A 21,170-nucleotide genomic window follows, 5' to 3' on the forward strand; every position below is an offset into this window, starting at 1 on the left:
CAGCAATTATTTTCATGTATTGATAGAGTTAGTGAATCAACAGGTATTAAACATTTTAGATCAGCGGATGCTTTTGGTCGCTGGTGGATGTTTGGGTCTTTATGGGTTACAAAAGACAAACTCAAGTGATTAAAACTTCCAAAACTTTATACATGTCTGTGCTTAACATTGAACATCTCCTAAACATAAATGGTTCCAATTAAAAAAAAAAAAAAAAGGATAATGGTAGGAACTGTCTGAAATATCTTCTATCTTTTAAAGCCAACATCCAGCCTTTTCATTCTGCTGTTAATATTTGCTATTCCCCACAGCGCATCTTCTTGTGCCTCAGAGGGAACACGATTCAAATAAAAGCTCAGAGCAGGCGGAAGAGAACAGGGAGCTGTGATTCATCGGCGCAAAGGGAGGCCTGGCGCTGTTTCATCCAGTGACGTCAGAGAGACTGAACCTACAGTGCTGCTTAAAATAACAGGAGATACAACTGTGTCTGTGAGAAAAGATGATATGGAAATGATATTCTAGAACGCGTTTTTGCTTGTCAGACATTCAAAACAGGCAGCTTTGGTCATCAACATGCCCTTTTCCGGAACAGCCAAGGTGTGTTCACACCAAGAGATCAAAAAAAAAAAAAAAAAGTTTATAAAGAAAAATGTGTAAAACTACCAGCATCAGTCCAGCCATACAACATAGATATATTACAAATTCTGTTAGCAATAACTTATTTCACATCATGCAATAAAAAAAAAAGTAAAATTAAGAACAAGGAACACAAATGTAAGATTGTTTCCCCCCTCCCTCGTTTTCCTCAGATGTATTGGCAAGCAGGTTAATAATGTCTTTCTGGTTTGGTTGTTCTCTGGATCTTTTTTCCCCCTTCAGGGTGGCACTTGATTTCTTCTGATATAGTTGCTGTTTTTTTCTCTTGATGAGGTAAAAATGAGAGACTGGAGTACTAGGGTGATGAAAGAGGATGATGGAGAAGGAAGGGAAGAGGAGAGGAGAGGGTGTGAGGAGGAGCTCAGACGTCCACCCAGCTTTGCTCCACGATGGCCGTCACCCTCTTCTCGTACTCCCTCTTGTTTTCCTGATAGAGCTGTGCAGCCTGACTGTTGGCCGGGCTGTTGGGGTTTGGCTCGTCCAGCAATGACTGAGAACAGAAAACCAAGAACCTGATCGAAAGAGGCATCAAATAATAAGAGACCATTTATAGACCACTCAGTATCAAATGGATTAAAGGTTCACTATGGAAGATTCACATGCATGAGTATATTTTGTACTGAGGGTACTTATATTTTGATATTAGCTGACTTTATTTCCAAGTTGCCTACATCCATGATAAAAGCCTGTGCATTCATTTTCATACTGTACAAAACAAGATACCATTAGGTTACACATGTAGTCAGCCAACATAAAAAATGAGCAGCTGTCTGCAGAACACAGACCTTTAAGACCTCGAGGGCAGATATAGAGCTGTAATGCTTGGATCTAAATAACAGACATACTATTTACACGATATCTAAAAATAAGTATTGGGAAACGCTGAATTCAGGTGTTTCTTTTCTAACAGGTCTAGGCTACAAAACAATGACAAATGTCATAATATAGTTTTATACTGTGATAAATATCATTGCATTGATTAGTTTTGTTTAAATTGTTATCTTTGGTTCAAAAAGGCCTCAGAGATGGTATTTACTTAATTTCTGTCAGAGTTTTTTTTTTTTTTTTAAATCTATGACTATGATTTGAAATGTTCCACCTCTAAATTTCTGAAATACTTTTTGTGCTCTGACTGCAAATAATTTTTTATATTTATATGATGTCCTGTTCATGCTGATTTGAGATATAAACATCAATATTTCCATAAAGTTTAATGGGAAATTTTTCTTCCTAAGTGAGATGTGAAGAAAGCAGATGGTTAGTTGTGGTAGAAAAATATTAATTACAGTTGGAGCACAAAAAATATTTAAAAAATTTAGGAGGTCGAACATTTCAAATCATAGTCATAGATAAAAAAAAAAAAATAAAAAAAAATCAATGTTGAGAGAAATTAAGTAGAAACCATCTCTGAGGCATTTTGGAAGCAAAGATAATTTAAACAAAATTAACCGATGCAATGCAATATTTATCACAATATAAAACTATATTATGACATTTGTCATTATTGTTTTGTAGCCCAGACCCCTGTTAGAAAAGAAACATTTGAATTCAACATGCCTCAATACTTTTATCCATATAAGGCCCTTTTCCACTGCAGGAACTTTTGCAGGAACTTTGAAAAACCTTGGTGCTTTTCCATCTAAATTACCTGGGTAAAAATCTTTCCCTCGCTCCCAAACTTTCCCCCAAGAAGTTCCTGGTAAGGAGGTAGTTCTTTTCAGATTACCCAGAATTCTTGAGGGGCGGGGCTGTGTGCTGAAGAACACTGATTGGTGGACTACACTTAACAGCGTTCCGCATTCTGTTCATTTCCCATTAAGCCACCGTGTGGCAGCAAACTGTCTTGTTTATTTCATTTACACAAGCTTCATTTTGATAATTCTGAAAAATGGACCAAAAGAGAAGCTACAACAAGTGGACAGATGACGAGGTCCAGGCTCTTTTGAGTGTATTTGCAGAGGAGGAAATTCAGAGGGACTTTGAATCGATGACACGAAACGATCGAGTTTATGTCCAATTAGCCAACAAGCTGGCGGAGCTAAATGTAAGACACATGCCTAAACAAATACGAGAAAAGCTGAAGAAACTTACGCAGGATTATAAGAAACTAAAGGACCATAATGATCACAGTAGAGCTGACCACCAAACAAACAAATGGTATGACCAGCTCAGCTGGCTGTCCTGAACAAACTGGTCCAGACCCTTGGCCAGAAGACCGAACCTTTCACAGATGTTTATTTCCCTTTTAATGTCAAGGCACCTTATTTTTTTTGCATCTTTTGTTTTGTGTTTCAATTTTCAATACAAAAAATGTCTAACCCAATATTGTCTGTTAATTTTTCAAGGCATCAAAATATGAGTACCTGGCCCATATCTATAAAATAATAGAAATGGAAAAAAAGGACCATCCATCACACTTAAAGTTGGACATGATTTAGTTTAATGACTGAGAAGTTGAAAATACATGTTCTACCATCTTTAAATAAAAATGAACAAAATGTAATGATGGTTAACTTCACCTAAGATGTGTAACCCACTGTTTAATTTTATGGGGCTAGAACTTAGTTTCTGAATGTACATGAACTGTACTTGTTACATGTTCAGCTAAAACGTGTTTGAATACTACAGCTGCGACAAGTTTATGGCGCTGAAATTTAGCTTACTTTACAGCTATTTATAAAAAAATTTCCAGCGTGTATGTGTGTGTGTGTGTGTGTGTGTGTGTGTATATGAGCCTGATGGTCCTGTGCAGGACCTTAGCTGTTCCTAGGATTGCGCTCTTTTGGACAGAGACATCTGATGTTGTTCCTGGTATCTGCTGGAGCCCGTCTCTCAGCTTGGGGGTCACTGCCCCTAGTGCACCGATCACTACTGGTACCACTGTTGCCTTCACACCCCACATTTTCTCTATCTCCTCTTTCAGCCCTTGGTATTTCTCCAGCTTCCCATGTTCTTTCTTTCTGACGTTGCCATCACTTGGGATTGCTACATCTATCAGTACCACTGTCTTCTTATGTTTATCAACCACCACTATGTCAGGCTGATTGGCAATCACCATCTTGTCAGTCTGGATCTGGAAGTCCTACAGGATATTGGCCTGTTTGTTGTCTATCACCTTTGGGGGTATCTCCCATCTTCACCCTGAGACCTCCAGTCCCTACTCTGTACAGATGTTCCTGTATACTATGCCCTCTACCTGGTTATGTTGTTCCATGTATGCCTTGGCTGCCAGCATCTTGCACCCTTCTGTGAGGTGCTGGACTGTCTCAGGGGCTTCTCTGCACAGACTACACCTGGGGTCTTGACTGGTGTGTGTAGACCTTGGCCTCTATTGCTCTGGTGTTCAGGGCCTGTTCTTGTGCAACCATGAGTAGTGCCAAAGTATACACAGTGAAAAACCAACCCACCTGGATGGAGGTGAGTATGGACGAGACATCATACGTGGGGCTCCAGCGATTCTGAAGGATGTCTAAACATATACTGCCATCTGCATAAACTGGAGAGCAAACACACAAAGAATTTTACACATCTGTGCACAAGGTTTGTAAATGTCATATATAATTATTTGTGGATCAGTCCATGTGAAATCAACTCCTCAGTGACCATCACTTTCAAAAAAGTAATGTTACAGTTATAGATTTGTTTGCTACTGTTTTACATATTTATCTGAAGAAGAACATGGCTTACTTGACATCATAGAGTGCATTTCAAAGAAGTGACGTTTTAATGCCTCGTAAAATCAGAAAATGTGATCTTGTTTAGACAAATACTTTGCCACCACAATAGAGAAACATGAGAAATAAATACCAAAATGTGAAAGATCTGACAGCTTGTTTGTGCTCTTTTCTAAAAAACTGTTTTCAGCAAGCTTTAATTTGGCAAATATGTAACCGAGTCTTATTTTACAGAAGTTGAAGACATCCTGTACCTTGAAACAACTCCTGAAAATTTCATGCATCTGACATGAATCGTTCAAAACTCATGACATGACTTCTTGAACTCAGCATCTTTTTCTGTACCACTCACTTTTACAGTGAAATCAGCATCAGGTTCCATTCAAAATCTCAAAAACTAAAAAAAATATAAGGCTGATGTATGGCATTTACTATTAACATTAGCATTTACTATTAACATTATTTTCTGTAAGTATGAAGGAAATCAAAGATTGCCCAGTGGATACATTTTCTGAAATCTAGTTGTCTGAGGTGGTTCTGCCCTAACATACCTATGGACAAAAGTATTGAATCAAAATGGGTTTTAACTTAATTTCTCAACAAATTTTAGTTTTGTTTGTTTTTTTATCCATGACTATGATTTTCAATGTTGTACCTCTAAATTTCTTTAATAAACAAACAAATAAATAAATAAAAACCTCATGCTCTGACTGTAAATAATTTTCTACCACAACTAACCATCTGCTTTCTTCACATCTCACTAATTTAAAATCTTCCATTAAATTTTAAGGGAATATTGATGTTTATATCTCATATCAGCATGAACAGGACATCATACAAGCTGTAGCCATGATGTGTCCCAATATTTTTGTGCATATAGTTCACATATCATACTTCCTATCTGTCTACTGCTACTTAAATCTAGTCTTAAAGGAAATGACTAGGATTAAATATCTTCAATGAGGATGAATGGGTCTACATTCATCTAATCTTACATTCTGTGCAAAAACTCTGAAACATGGTCATGACTTTTTCCTGATTTTAAAATGATAAGAGTTTCTAGTGCTTACCATTTGGGTGAAACATTCTGGACACAAACCGGACTGTGGGAGGCTTGTTTGGATACTCCTCTGAAAACTCTATCAGAAGCTTAAAGGTTCCTGTAGAGACACAGAGGAAGGAACAGGAGGGGTAAGAGACAGAAGGATATGGAAGTAAATTGTGCGTGCGCATGCACACACACACACACACACACACACACACACACACACACACACACACAGGTAATCAGCTGAGGTGAATACAGATGTGAAGGACGGAAGTGGTCTGAGAAAAGCGAGAGAAAGCGATTACAGCACTAAAAAATGCCAGCGGCTCGTCTTGCTGGAGAAGATAATCCTTCACTGAGGCAGAGTTGTCGACTCTGCAGGTTAAAAGGAGAATAAAAAAGGAGGGGAGTGACTAACACGAGAAAACAATAAACCCAGAGTCAGCATTCCTCAGGCCTGACCCCAGTCATAATTAGAAACTGAAAAACTGTGTAAGATAAAAGACGAAAAGGGTTTATCTACAAAAATGTATGTGCACAAGCAAGACAATAAGTCATCTACTAAAGAGTTCGTACTTGTGATCATCTGACCATTTGTCAAAACTCGGCTAATGATGCCGACCCTTTCTATAGTTTCCAGAATCAAGAAACTCCAAACACCTTCAAACCTAATTGAAAGACTGAAAATCAACAAATGCAGTTAAATGTGGGAAAAAAAAAAAAGTCACAGGATGATCGTTCTTAAACCATAAAAGACCCACAGCTACTTTTGTGACAGTTCACAAATGAATTTTTTTCTCTATATTTAACCTTTCTTAAGTCATTTATCTGCATTTACTGTAATATTATCATCTGTATTTTGCTTTTTTTTTTTTTTTTTTTTTTAAATGAAAGTCAGGTATTTTCCTATATTTAATTCACTGATCATGCAGATGTTCAGAAAAGCTCAAATTAAAGTTGAGGGTTATTAAATCAAAAACAGAGAAAACTAAAGAAAAAGTGACTTTTTCAGCAAAATCTACAATTAACTGCACATAAACCAAGTGTCTCCATCCACTGTCATTTTATGAACTCCATGGGTTTTACTGGTGAATCAATGTTGTAGAAGATGACAGTGTTTCCACATTCACTACGGAACCTTTGAATGTCCAAATGGGTCGTATCTGAGGACCATGAAAAGATGACAAACTGCATTTTACACCAATTATTTAAATGTGTTGAAAGAATTAGTGGATCAACAGGTATTAAACAGTTTAGATCAGTAGATGCTTTTGGTTGATGGTGGATGTTTGAATCTTTATGGGTTAAAGTTCTGAAATAGTTTTTTTGTTTGGTTATTCAGTTTGCTTTAATTAGTTTTCTCAGGTATTATGAGGAAAGACCTGGTTTATAGAAGCTGAAAAGGGCAGGACAAAAGGATGCAAACATCCAATGATTTACAAAACCCTTGTTTAGTAAAAGCTGCATATTGTGAAAAGACACTTCATTCTTGTTCACTGCATAGTCAGTCAAGAGGAAAACAAAGCTCATTTTAGTTGCCTGTCTACTCTGTTGTTAGCTTGTGTTGCATTGTTCATCGTAATTTTAAAATGTACTTTTGGAATTTTGCAAACTCCTTTTTCTTCTTTGTTTTTGTCAACTGATGTGACTGCACAGTGTACTACAGGTCTCGAAGTTAATAAACCTGTGTGATCTCTACAACTATTACTTACCCGTATCTTATCCTTACATTTAACACTTTCAATAATCTTTAATGTTATAAATGTATGGTATTTTTGCACAAATATATATGTATGGATGTTCTGTTCATAGCTGGAAACCCCAAGGCAGACAGCATAATAATACAGGACCCTCTGAACAGAACAGAATAGAATAGATCTTTATTGTCACCGTTACAGGAACAATGAAAATCCATTTAGCAACTCTGTTCTGTTTGGCAGCAAACACTCCAAGTGCAAAGAGACTGTATATACATATCACACAAAATACTGACAAATGTAGGCAATGTACAAAAGCTACAACATAAAATATTAAACATGCATATACTACTAAAATACTACTAAGATATACAAAAAGCAAACTCTATACTACAGGTAAGAAATTTGTACAACAAATAAGGATATATGTACAGGCAGTATAGGATATGTACAAATGTGAGATTAAAAAACAAAATGCATTGGTTGTAACTATTGCATTGAGGTAGGGTGAGCATTGCATTGTCCATTAGACTGGGGGTGGCAGTTATGTGTGTGTAGGGGGGCACATTGAACCGCTTGAGGGTAAAAACTGTGCTCGAGTCCCTTGGTATCTGAAATGACCTTATCCAAAAGCAACCTTAAAATAAGAATGTGTCTGACTTTTACATTTTGTTGTCGTTTGTTGAACAAAACACTTTCACATCCTTGACCAGACTGCACTTAGTTCATTATGTTGTGGTTGAGCTGTGAGCCACTTACTGCTGCTGTAATGGTATGAACAGCCTGCATGACTATGGCATGAAGAGGCATAGATGCAGTGAAAATCATCACAACACCCAGACTTTTTGACCAATATCAAGCACTTTGGTTTATTACAAATCGGGCTGGACACAAATATTTGATTATTTGGGCATGAATAGGGTGGCATTGTGGTAGAGCTTACCTGCTCTGTCCAAAACACCCAGGTTTCCCCCACCATCAAAAACAGGCACATAGGTTAATTCTCTTGTTGGTGCCTCTCACCACAGTACTGATTAAGATCTGGAGCTGGTTCCCAAGCATCTTCAATGGCAACTCACTGTAGGGCTGCAACTAACGATGATTTTAATAAATGATTTATCTGTAGATTATTTTAATAACTAATCGATTCATTGGATAAACACAAAAGACTCAATTCTCAGTATTTAACCCAAAGCATTATAGGCTGCAGACAAGTCACTAATGATTACATCCCTGCAATGGATTCGGGTACAGTTAGCGAGCACTAGTCCGCTACCTAGACTTGTTATACCCAAAGACTAGCAAGACATAGTCTTCAACCAGCTCCGGTTATAGGCTATCAAACTAGCGTTGTATGTATTAGTTCCAGTCAGTGATAGGTAATGTCAGTCTGGTGGCCTGATAAACAGAGATGGATGAAAACAGAATTACAACAATAGTGTCTAACTAGCTAGCAGGCTAAAGTAATCATGACACGTTGGCTACCTTAAGCTAGGTTTACATTATGTTTGTGGTGGCCACAGCAGCCCCATTTGCCTGAAACATACTGCGCTGTGGGACATTTTTTTCTCCATATTCAAGTTTTGTTACATAAACAGTGCACTACATTTTGGCCAAATGGGGCTGCCTGGCATCTGAAGCCTCAGCCCTCTTCTTGTATATTTTCCTCCGTTACACTGCACAGTGTGCAGGCATGCCTCACTACTAACATGCTCAAGACCCAATGAATCGACTGCAGAATTCCATGCTAACTCTTAAGTTCTTGGTTCGATTTAATAGATTTGTTGTTGCAGCACAAGCTCACTGATCCTAATATGTGTGCTCATGCTAATGTTATGCATTGTGTATGTATTAGTGTAGATAAAACACAGAGACAAACTTTTGTCTTATGGGGACAATAAAGCAAGTTCATTCATTCATCTTCTGAACCAGCTTTATCCTCACTAGGGTCACGGAGGGTGCTGGAGCCTATCCCAGCTACCTATGGGCAAAGGCGGGGTACACCCTGGACGAATCGCCAGTTCATTGCAGGGCTGATGTATAGAAATGAACAACCAATCACTCTCACATTCACACCTATGGGCAATTTTAGGTTAATGAATTAACCTATCCAATAAAGCAAGTTAACCTTTTGAATTCATTTTGTAGGCATTTGGTTTTTGATTGTGGCATTCAAACATATTTTGGGAATATATACGTCATTTCTGTTTGGATGCTTAGCTTTGTCTTTATTATGTACCCCTCAAAATGTTAGCAATCAGTAAAATTAATTGTAATTCCCAGTGATCTGTGTTTTTTGGTAAAGATTTTTGGAGTATTAAATCGTCCTCATCACAAGTTTTGTTTTAGCAGACATACAATGACATTCAATGCAATACTCACCCTACCTCTGTGCAATATTCATAACCCATGCACCTTGTCTTTAATTATACCTTGCACATATCCTATAACTGCCTGCTTTATATGCTGTATCTATTTCTTTAATTTGTAGTATACAGTTAGCTTTTTGTATGATTTAGTATTCTTTGTATTTTTTTGTATATTGTCAATACTTTTCAGTATACATTTTCAGTATAACTGATATTTTTATACAGTCTCTTTGCACTTTAAGTGTTTTTGCTGCTACATAAGAAACAGAGCTGCTAAACTCATTTTCACTGTTCCTGTAACAGTGACAATAAAGATCTATTCTATTCTATGTGTGTTTTGTATATCTACTCCAGGTTGTAAAATATTAGTGTTCATTCTAAATGGAAGTAGAGTGGGTCCCCTGGTGCTGTATTGCAGCTGCCCACTACTCATGGATGGGTTGCACACACAACAGTGAAATGAAATATCCCCCTATGAAACTGGTCGTGTTTGGAACCCACCATCCCCTTCTGGCACCCACATTTTTGCCTAAAAGGCTGTAACAGATGGGTTCAATAATACAACACTACAATAATAACAGCACACACTAATGTCCAGTCCAGAGCTCCCAGCACTTTATGGACAGAACAAATCAAAATGGAAAACTCACCATCCTCAAATGGTGTTCCCACAGGTCTGCAGAGAAATGAGAGAAAAAGCAAAAATGTTATTTCCAAACTGATCGTTCACACAGTTACCAGTAAGACCTTGGCTTGTTGGACGTTTACCCTTTTAGAGACCCACATGCATGCGCACGTACACACGTACACATACACACACACACCACAGTCTTAGTCTTTATTTACTCAGTGCTTCACATTGATACTAAAAGCCAATTAAACCAGCTGCTGACATGTTTTACATTCCTCACAGCTTCTCCTTTCACTTTGAATGAGACGATCAACTATTAGCGCCTCTATTTATATCCTGAACTTTTGTCGCTTGTATGGTTCAGGTTTGTTACCTTGTTGATCCTTCTGAATTATTTTCTGCTACCATTTGGTTTATGTTTATGCCTCCTCAAGTAAGATATTTGGTTCTTTAAATAATCCTTGAATGAGTGCTACTGCAATTCAGGGAAAAAAAACATAACAGCTGGACCCAGCAGAGCAGTTAAATCTAACATCACTTATTTAGTGTTAAAATCTGGAGGTTGTTGGATGTTTTTATTGTTTTTTTATGGTCTTTATGGTTGTATTTAACAGTTAATATAAATGCAAAGCTTTTTGATGGATTTGGTATTTACTGTTGATGTGTATGTTTTAATCTTGTGCTCTTTGAATTTGCAATGTGAAATTGCTGTACCAAACAAACTTTATATAGTTTCCTATTACATCACTGCACATTTCTCAATTACAAAACAAATTATCTCATAGAATAAACATGGCTAATTACTTACTAAATAATTGTATATGTGGAAAAGCTGATGAGTATGAGTTTGTAAAAAGTAAGTTTTCACTCATCTCTGCATATATATTCCTTCAAAAGCTCATTGAAAAACAACATGAGAACATCAGATTACATTTTTGAGATGGGGTGGAATGAGATGGAACGCAAGAACACCTTTACAAGAGCATGAAACAAATCATAACTGGTAGAAAACGATGAGTTAATCCCATACTTCTGAGTCATCCAGTTTGTTTTTTGAGGTGAATGGAGCACATGGGGCCAATTAACTGTGATTATGTCAAATATGTGCAATGAAGTGAATATATAATAAGTGTGATATACAAATACAGAACATCATAATCCTCCACCAACAGGTATGAATTAAATATACAAAAGGGAAGTGCAAAGCACAAAACATGCAAAGCAAAAGAATGGGAAAAGTCGCTGTATTAAGACATGGTTATGTGTCTACATAATAGATCATGTTACTGAACAAAGTTTCCTTTTTCGCTGTGGGTCAATGAAGACAGAAAACATAAAAAAGAACACACTTAATTCCCACCAGTGTTTCCCAGCTAGTTCTCCAACTCAACCACCCACTGATTTTACAGACGGCTCTCAGCACAATCAAGGCTGTAATCAGAAATACTCTGAAGACACTGAGGGGGGAAACCATACTGCAGTCTGTGGCAATGAAGAGGAGACAACAGAAGCATGAATATCCCCATTAGAAATGAATAGAGTTAAATGACATCCTGGGGAGGAGGGAAATATGTGTGTGTGCATCACGATCACAACGGCACAGTAAAGACAGCAGGGCGGAGTTGGATTTAGAGCATGACTCACCCAAAAATAACAGCGTTCCAGAGCATAATGTTGTTCTCTGACGGTGCTCCACTCACACCAGTAGGAGGGTCTTCTTGAAGTCTGAGGGAAGATGGAAAGGAAAAAAAGACACAGAGGTCAAGATGGAGAGAGGAGAAAAGAAACATTAGAAGATGGAGGGATTTAAGAAGACCAGACCCCAAGGAAAATAGTCAGAGAGGAGGAAAAAGAAAATATGACAGGGTTGGACAAGAGTGAAAGATTAGATGACAGAATGAAAAGAAGGAATGGGAAGGGGGCAGAGAGAATGTGAGGAATTTAATTAACACCTTGACTGCATGATAATTATCAGTCAAAACACGAACTGCTGTATCAACATGACATCAGTGGGCAGCAGGGCTTAAAAGATCAGCTGAAGTACCCATCCTGCAGCCAGTCACATGTCATTTAACATGAGCTCCTCTATTAAAAAGCGACATCTGAAATGATGCTGCACTGCTACGACTGCATCAAAGCTGTGGTGGGGTCGATACTGAGTATATTACGCACTGAGCGACAGTGGTCGACCTTCACCTCAAATGACTGCTGTCAGTGTTAAACCACAATTACAGAGAAAACACAAAATATACAAACCCTTACAGAAATTAGGACCCATGTGCCTGTATATCACTGGCATGTTCAATCAAGAATCAATAACAACTTGAATTTGCGAGGTTGTCTGGTATGTTAGAGTTCTGTGATACAGGGAGATCAGTTTCCCATGAGAAGTGGGTGGTACTTTCACTGGAGGATAACTCAGCAAATTAAATGAAAGTCCATAAATGACCTCCTATCAGTGCTCAATAGTATTTATATCTCTAACCATTTCCATATTATAATCAGCCATAAAATTATAAGTAAAAGCAAATTGTTAATATTTCAAAAATCAAAGCATCTCAAAACTGTGAACTAACTTTGCAGAGTAGCTAATTACCCATCAGCTGGTGAGCTAAAAAAAAAAAGCACAGTGAATCGCAACAATAACTTACCTTGCAACATAACCTGCTCAAAGTGTGCTTCACAGATGGTGAAAGTAAACCCTTTGGGTTTTCTTTGTATAGTGATACAAAAATCCATTTGAATCAGTGAACATCAAGCCAAACATTAAGCCAATTGTAAAAAAAAAAACAAAAAAACAACAGAAACAATAGTTTACATTTTTCGAGGTATTATTTTCCTTTAAGACCATTCCACCTCAGTAGCCTAATATTGGCCATTAGCCACTGTCTATGACCCAAGCTTTGCTGATGTTGATTTGCTGGTTTTCCACTGACAGTATCAGCTTGAGTCACCTCAACTCAGCATGGCTTTTCTGGTGTTTCCACTGTGTGTAACCATTGATCATGAAGTAGCCTACAATCACATAGTCCTACTGATGTAGCACGACGCAAGTCACAGATTGATCAAGAATCATCACTGCATCAATATTCTTACCTGAAAAAAAAAGTGACATATAATTTTGTTTCAGTTATTCCGTGTAACGGTTTTAAGTATCATTCTCCTTTATCATTGTCTTTTTGCTTGAAGCAGTAGTTGCACTGAAGACAATGGCTATTTCTCAATACCAAGAATGCAGAGTACGGTCTTGCAAACTCGGCGAGTATGGTCTTGGTAAGAACGGTCTCAGAACATACTTCCTAAGAACGCAAGTCTATCTGTAATTGGAACGGCTGCGTACTTGTGAACTTTCCTCCCTGACTCTACTGTGTTTCTGCCATTGGCTCCCTCACGGATTTCCCTCAAATCACCACGTCACTTGATTTGATTTCAGTATATTTGTACTAGTATTTATGTGTCATTTATACTTTTTGTATATTTTTCAAAACTGTAATACATGTCATCAGTTCAGCTGGGCACAGCCACTCGGGTCCAGGTTGAGCCACCGGGCTCACAGCCGTCTGGGTCCCGGTCAAGCCAGCAGGCTCACAGCCGCCTTGCTCCCGGCTGAGCCAGCACAAACTGCATCTTGGGAATTATTTCCCAGCCAAGTCTACACGGATCACCAACCAGTGCATCCTTGGTTTAAGGTAGCTGACAAGACCAACATCCTGGTATTCCATGGATTCTTGGTTTATGCGAACTTGCAGTTGGAACAATACTTGGGCCGTGACTGATGACATTTCACGAGAACGGAAGAACAGACGAGAACACGTACTGAGAAACAGTCAATGTCACAATAGCTTATGTAGCACTGCCATGACAACCAGTGACACACAGGGTACTAGACTTGTAAGGTGAGTACTGAGGGGAGCTGATACCATCAGTAGAAAAACAGCAATAGTTTGTAAAATGGCCTTCCCACACTGACCAGTTTTGACAGTAATGCCACAAATTCCTCTATTGATAGATAGTTAAGGTTGATTTTTTTAATTTTAAAGAATAATCTGCAGTGTTAAAATTATTTGATGTAATTTAAGCAGCATGTCACTTCCAAGAATGCATGAAAATGCTTAAATATTTTCAATAAGATGATTTAGAGTCAAAATGATTATTAGTAACCTAAGAAAACATAATAATCACTTTAAAGTTCATATCTGGAGTTGATGGTCAGACAGAACACATCAATAAGACCTCATCTTTAGGTTTTAAGATTAAACTGTTAATTGTCAGCCCATTTTAGAGTGGATCATTTTAATCATTTTTTCATTCATTCATTATCTGAACCCACTGTATCCCCACTAGGGTCACAGGGGTCGCTGGAGCCTATCCCAGCTACTTACAGGCGAAGTATATTCAATTTGTATTTTCATAAAATACAAATTAAATACTATGTATGTTCTTTTAACATCTACTCAATTGTCCATAGCTTTCTGACTGTCGAGTGATTACAAAAGCGGAGCCTGAAACCTCATGCAGCCTGCCTAGCAACTAAGATATCAACAAATCCAAGCCCACTGGTCTGGCAGGTCAGCATTTCAATTTAACTTTCCAACAGCAGCCTCTGGTGTTAAACGTGATCACAGAGAGGAGTCAAACAGGTTCCGGTCGGGTCAAGCCCACATTTACCTCACAATACACCACAGTTTAGTCTTTGGAGCCCCCTCTGAAACATGTCATCTTCGACTCAGATGTTGCCTTAAATCACCAGTGCAATTTAAGTCCTGAAACACCATAGTCTATCTAGGCCTTACAATCCTACACCTGGTATAAAAGCAGCTGATTTAATAAGATCTTACAGCCATAAGGCAAGGTAGGGTAATTTGTGTGTCTCAGAATCATAATACTTTATTAATCTCAGGGGAAATTGTTGTGTATTACAGTTGGTCCATGCAATAATAATAATTAAAAAAAAAAAAAATAGCAGGAAAGAAATTATCAATACTTCTGATTTGAATGCAGATCAATCTCTAAGTCCCTGGCTGCAAGTAGACGCACTGCAATTAACCTCATTCATGATAATTTGCCTGAGTCTCTGCTGTTAAAGGGATATGCCACATTGGACTCAGACAGATACTTTATTTTACTCATACATTAGGGATTATTAATCAGTGTTTTCACAGCCATGAGGAACCCAGTGGTTTGCCCTGATCAGAGAAGTAAATATTAACAGTTTAAAATCATCATTTGTATTTTCCATTTATCCAGTGGTTATTTCAGAAATTTGGTCAATAAAAAACAGCAAAAATATACTGACAAATGCCATTTACCACATTATTTACATGTATTATGACAGTCTCAAGTTCTAAACTTGATGAACTGCAATCTCTATAGAGATTGCATGTGACTACTGATGGCTGAAACTTTGCAGAAATGCACCTGGACTATTGTTGAAACCTGGCTGAATTTTGGGGTGTGCGATATGAAGATATTAGATCGTGAAGGAGTACAACATGTTGACAATCCAACAAAGCAGAGAGATCATGGAATTGTCTATAATATGATGTAGTCAGAGCCATAGAGTATTCAGCGGCTCTGGATGTAATTATATGCTGACGCACAAATGCATCATGTTGGTTCACATCCACACCAAGTGGATTTCATGTTGTGTACCGGGAGTCATGGCTGATAGTGAAACGGACGGGTTACTTCCTAAAAAGACCTCCACTTCCATCATATGGAATTGGTTTACTTTTCCCCAAACAACAAAGCGCAAACAGTAATTTGCAAAATTTGCAGACACGGTTCACACGTCGGATGGCAACACTACGAACCTGTTCAATCACCCGAAGAGACAGCATCCCAAACAGTCTGCTGAGAGCCAAACTGCTAGAGGACCAGCCACACCACAGCCAGAGGCAACAGGAAGCATTAAACAAAAGCAATCAACTTTAACGCTAGCATTTAGTAAAGGCACTCTTTATGAGAAGAGTAACAGATGGTGAAAAGAGGCAAGGGAAGCAGTGACTTTTTACCTGGCAAAAGACATGATTCTTTTCAAAACTGTTGAAAACTTCATCACCAATTTTTCATCAAATCTGTAAAACCAGAGTGATAACCTAAGTATCACAAATCCGTTAGTTTTTCCATGATTACGCACCTGAATCACTTCACTCATGGTGAACAACTTCAACCTGTACTCCATCACAAGCAGTCTATTTGTTTACATACCAAAACGAAACCAAAACCAAACCATCACTCTGGCCTTTTCAGCATTCCAAGCAGCCACAGCAGCATGTAGTAATGAAGCCATTTCCGTGTTTGTTGCTGCTGCAGCCATACTGCTCATACAGTAGTTGACCCGCAGTATGAGCTGCCCAGCCATAAATACTTCTCCAGCTCTCCTTTGTACCACTAACCAGTGAGTTGATGATTTTTCATATTTTTTTTCTCCCATCCTGTGCTCATGGCCTCCCCAGGAGAGTGTCCCCAACGGTTGAGAACCACTGACATAGGGAAATTGTTTGGTTGCACTGTTCAGAACCTGGCAAACTAGTCTCAAAGATCAATGTAAAGAATCGTGATAAAAATTGAGATTTTATTTTTTAAAAATCTTGACATATTTTTGCCATATCGCCCACTCTGAGCTGAATTTGATTAAAATTGGTTAAGTTAGAAAGTTCATTCATTCATTTATTCATTATCTGAACCTGCTCTATCCTCAGTAGGGTCATGGGGGTTGCTGAAAAGCCTATCCCAGCCTGCTCAGGGTGTACTGGTACACAGTTCATCGCAGGGCTGACGTATAGAGACAAACAATCACTCTCACATTTGCACCTATGGGAAATTTAGATTAACCGATTAACCTATCTGTGCATATCTTTGGATGGTGGGAGGAAGCCTGAGTACCCGGAGAGAGCCCACGCAGACACGGGGAGAACATGCAAACTCCACACAAAAAGGTCCCACCCCGACCTGGTGTTGGAATCGAATCCCAGACCTTCTTGCTGCGAGGCATGAGTGCTAACCACTGCACCACCGTGTCACCCAAGTTAGAAAGTATTAAGTGAAAAATGAAAACTGAAGAATATGAGGGGCCGTTTGGGACATAATTCAGAATTAGCATTCACACACACACATGTGAAATGTACTCACACATACATGTGAAAATGCACCCACACATGTGAAATGCACTCACAAACATATGTGAAAACACACACACATGAAATACACTCACAAATGTGAAAACACACACACACGTGAAATGCAATCACACACACATATGAAATGCATTCACATACACGTGATATACTTTCTCAAACATACTTTTCACTTAAACAGGAAGGCATTTCACTTGAAATGGAAGGCATTTCACTTGAACAGGAAGGCAGAGAAAAGGAAACTAGATACCCCCCCCCCCCCAAGTTTTATACTGTTTACCGGTATATTTCCTATTTTATTCAGCCATCAGAAGATTAAACACTTGCAGGCCTGGCTTGTATTGATGTCAGCAAAGGTTTATCTGAAGCAGTGACATTGCTCCATAATTTGTTAGCTTCTGCACAAACAGTGACAGCTCTGGCAAATAGGTCTACAGATGGCCAGCAACCGACTACTTCGACAGTCGGTTGGACCCACAGATAACCACCTAACAAGGCTTTTACCCTCACGTCAAGCTGGCAACGGCTCTGGAGCTCCCCGGGGATCTCCTTCTACCTTAATCTGTAGATATGCCTGGATGTTGCTAGGCGGTTGTCTGCGAGTCCAACCGACTGTGTCGTAGAAGTCGGTTACTGGAATTCAGTGTCCAATCGCGGAATATTCAAAAAGTTGTAAAATGGTGCAGTGCTGTATCCCATGTTGCAACAACAGAAATGACGTTCATAAAACACTCTAAATTCCACTTTTCTCCGAGGAAAAGAAGATGGCTAAAGTTGGATCTCAAATGAATACAGCTTAGTGTAGACTAGCATCAGTAGCTAACATTAGCTACTAGTACTAGCACTAAACGTTAGCTTATATAATGTTACCTGTCTATATGCAACTTTAAAGCAAAATTATGTGTCGGTTATGTTGTCAACTAACCACATGGTACTTGTTCTAATATAGTTAATTAAACGCTAACGTTACCAGGGTACAGTAACGTTAGTTTTATTGCCAATGCCAACACCCTTAAGTCCGCTAGCTACTTACTCTCACTTCAACCTTGTAGCTCCTCTTTTTCATTGACCCCTGAACTTTCCCCGTCAGACTTCCACCAACCATTAAACTAACTCTTATAATTGAGTTAGTTATAAGAGCTAGTTTAAGTGATTAGCATTAGTGAGATCGAGTAGGTAGCGAACTTAAGGGTGTTAACAATAAAGGTATTTTAGCATTTAATTAGCTATATGGAATAAGTACCATATGGTTAGTTGACAACGTAACCGACAACACACACAATTCTCCTCTTTTCGTCTGAGGAAAGTGGCATTTCATATGTGTATGTGTACGTTTTCACGTGTGTGAGAATGCATTTCATGTGTGCGTTTTCACGTGTGTGTGAATGCATTTCATATGTGTATGTGTGCGTTTTCACATGTGTGAATGCATTTTAAATGTGTATGTGTGCATTTTCACGTGTGTGTGAATGCATTTCATATGTGTATGTGTGCGTTTTCACATGTGTGTGTGAATGGTAATTCTGACTAATGTCCCATATGGCCCCTCATAGAAGAAGCACAAAAAAACAAAGTGAAAAACAAAAGCTGAAGGAGCTGAAATTGCCAATGATGGACAGATGACGGTTTGCTGGAAAATAACTGAACTACTAGTGAATCATGACTGGATTTAGCTGGAATAGCATAGCTTAAATTACAACATAGTTCAAATGAAGGAATAAAATCGAGGAAATAGTTTAATTAAGAGACCACTGTCACGATGAAAAAATAAAGCTGATGAAGTTGAAATGGTTTAAAAGAGTAAAGTTTGAGAATGTGAAAAGAAGGCTAGAGTTTTTTGGGTTTTTTTGACATATGTCTGCTCATACAAAGTACTGTTACACATTGTAGGTTTTTATTTTGATGGCCAGCCACAGTCCGTGTAAATGTGTGTGGTTGTGTTAATGTGTCTGTATCAGATATGAATGGATTTGATTTGCGACATTACAGCGGTAAGATTCAACCTATTAACAGGTCAAACCACATTAAATTCATCAGTACAAAATTCACCCATCAAAATGCCCTGAACACTCACAACTGACTTGATCAAACAGTACAGTTATAACTGAAAACTCATTGAGATTATAGTGTCAGAGTAGCTGTTTAAGAGACAATTTTCAGTAGGGATGGTTGGTGAAATCACTAAAACTGTGTGACTAATCAAGGCAGGAAATACTGCCTGATGTTTTGGTGCATCACTTGTTCAAATCAAATCGGTGATTTATCATGAGTTAGACAATCACAAAATGTAAGTATTTGCTTCAAGGTTTCAGATGTCAAATAACAGAGTTAATGGGAGAGGTGACGGGAGCACTGTCTTCATAACAAGTATGTCATACAGCTTTAAAACATTTACTCAGTGAAAGAGCACACATTTCTCTACATTTTTACCTCCGCCAAGGAGGTTATGTTTTTGCCAGGGTTTGTTTGTTTGTCTGTCTGTTTGTTTGTCTGTCCGTTAGTGTGCAACATAACTCAAAAAGTTATGGACAGATTTGGATGAAATTTTCAGGGTTTGTTGGAAATGGGATGAGGAAGAAATGATAAAATTTTGGTGGTGATCGGGGGTGGGGGGGCCATGAGGGGGGGCCACTGATTGTTAGTGTGCAGCATAACTCAAAAAGTTATGGACAGATTTGGATGAAATTTTCAGGGTTTGTTGGAAATGGGATAAGGAAGAAATGATTAAATTTTGGTGGTGATCGGGGTGGGGGGGCCCACGGGGGGGGCCACTGATCAGCCTTGGCGGAGGTCTGCGCTCTCCGAGTGCTTCTAGTTAGTGTATGAACTGCATGTAGACATGAAATTTGTGAAATTTATAAGAGTTTCCGTACGAGATTTTGTTAAAATATGAGGACAAAGATAACTGTAATTCTGGAAACTTCTGCCCCATAGACACCCATTATAAACTCGACTCATCATCTGAAAACTGCAGAAGACATAAAAAAGCTGAATTACAGTATAAAGATAAAACTCTTGTGACTTGTTTAAAGTTGACATGAAGCTGAAATGTTGATGTTTGCTGCAGTCACAGTAACCATGCATAATCTCTTCAGAGAATGTTTGGGTCTACAACATGTCAGGAAAAAAAAAAAGTCAGAGAATTTACCAAATCCATCCATCCATTATCCATTATCTTCCGCTTAGCCGGGTCCGGGTCATGGGGGCAACATTCTAAGTAGGGATGCCCAGACTTCCCTCTCCCCAGACACCTCCTCCACCTCTTCCGGGGGTACCCCTAATGTGTTCTCAGGCCAGCCAAGAGACATAGTCTCTCCAATGTGTCCTAGGTCTTCCGTGGGGCTTCTGAAACAGATGCCCGAGCCACCTCAGCTGGCCCCTCTCGAGGAGGAGGAACAGCTGCTCTACTCTGAGCTCCTCCCTGGTGACTGAGCTCCTCACCCTATCCCTAAGAGTGCAACCAGCCACCCTACGGAGAAAACTCATTTCAATCGCTTGTATCCGGGATCTTGTCCTTTCGGTCATGACCCAAAGCTCATGACCATAGGTGAGGGTAGGAACGTAGATTGACCGGTAAATTGAGAGCTTCGCCTTTTGACTCAGCTCCTTCTTCACCACAACTGACCGATACAGCGACTGCATCACTGCAGACGCTGCACCGATCCGTCTGACAATCTCATGCTCCATCCTTCCCTCACTCGTGAACAAGACCCCAAGATACCTGCACTCCTCCACTTGGGGCAAGGACTCCCCATTGACCCAGAGAGGGCAAACCACCTTTTTCCGGTCAAGAAACATGGCCTCGGATTTGGAGGTGTTGATCCTCATCCCACTTGCTTCACACTCGGCTGCAAACCGCCCCTGTGCACACTGAAGGTCCAGGTTCAATGAGGCCAACAGGACAACGTAATCCGCAAAAAGCAGAGATGAAATCCTGTGGTCCCCAAACTGAACC

At 39.0% G+C, this 21,170-nt stretch overlaps 1 protein-coding gene across 1 annotated transcript in view; it reads right to left on the minus strand.

Moving 5' to 3' along the window:
- Positions 1-211: 211 nt before the first annotated feature.
- ube2b (ubiquitin-conjugating enzyme E2B (RAD6 homolog)) overlaps positions 212-21,170 on the minus strand; it is a 24,178-nt gene continuing 3,219 nt past the window's right edge. Inside the window, exons 2-6 of the mRNA XM_030154795.1 lie at positions 11,721-11,801; positions 10,096-10,121; positions 5,402-5,491; positions 4,065-4,153; positions 212-1,147 (exon numbers count right to left, since the gene is read on the minus strand). Coding sequence (XP_030010655.1) covers positions 1,019-1,147; positions 4,065-4,153; positions 5,402-5,491; positions 10,096-10,121; positions 11,721-11,801 — 415 coding nt within the window. The 3' untranslated portion in view covers positions 212-1,018. The remainder of the gene's footprint in view (positions 1,148-4,064; positions 4,154-5,401; positions 5,492-10,095; positions 10,122-11,720; positions 11,802-21,170) is intronic.

This window comes from Sphaeramia orbicularis, chromosome 14 (assembly GCF_902148855.1).
Source record: "Sphaeramia orbicularis chromosome 14, fSphaOr1.1, whole genome shotgun sequence".
Classification (NCBI taxonomy): domain Eukaryota; kingdom Metazoa; phylum Chordata; class Actinopteri; order Kurtiformes; family Apogonidae; genus Sphaeramia; species Sphaeramia orbicularis.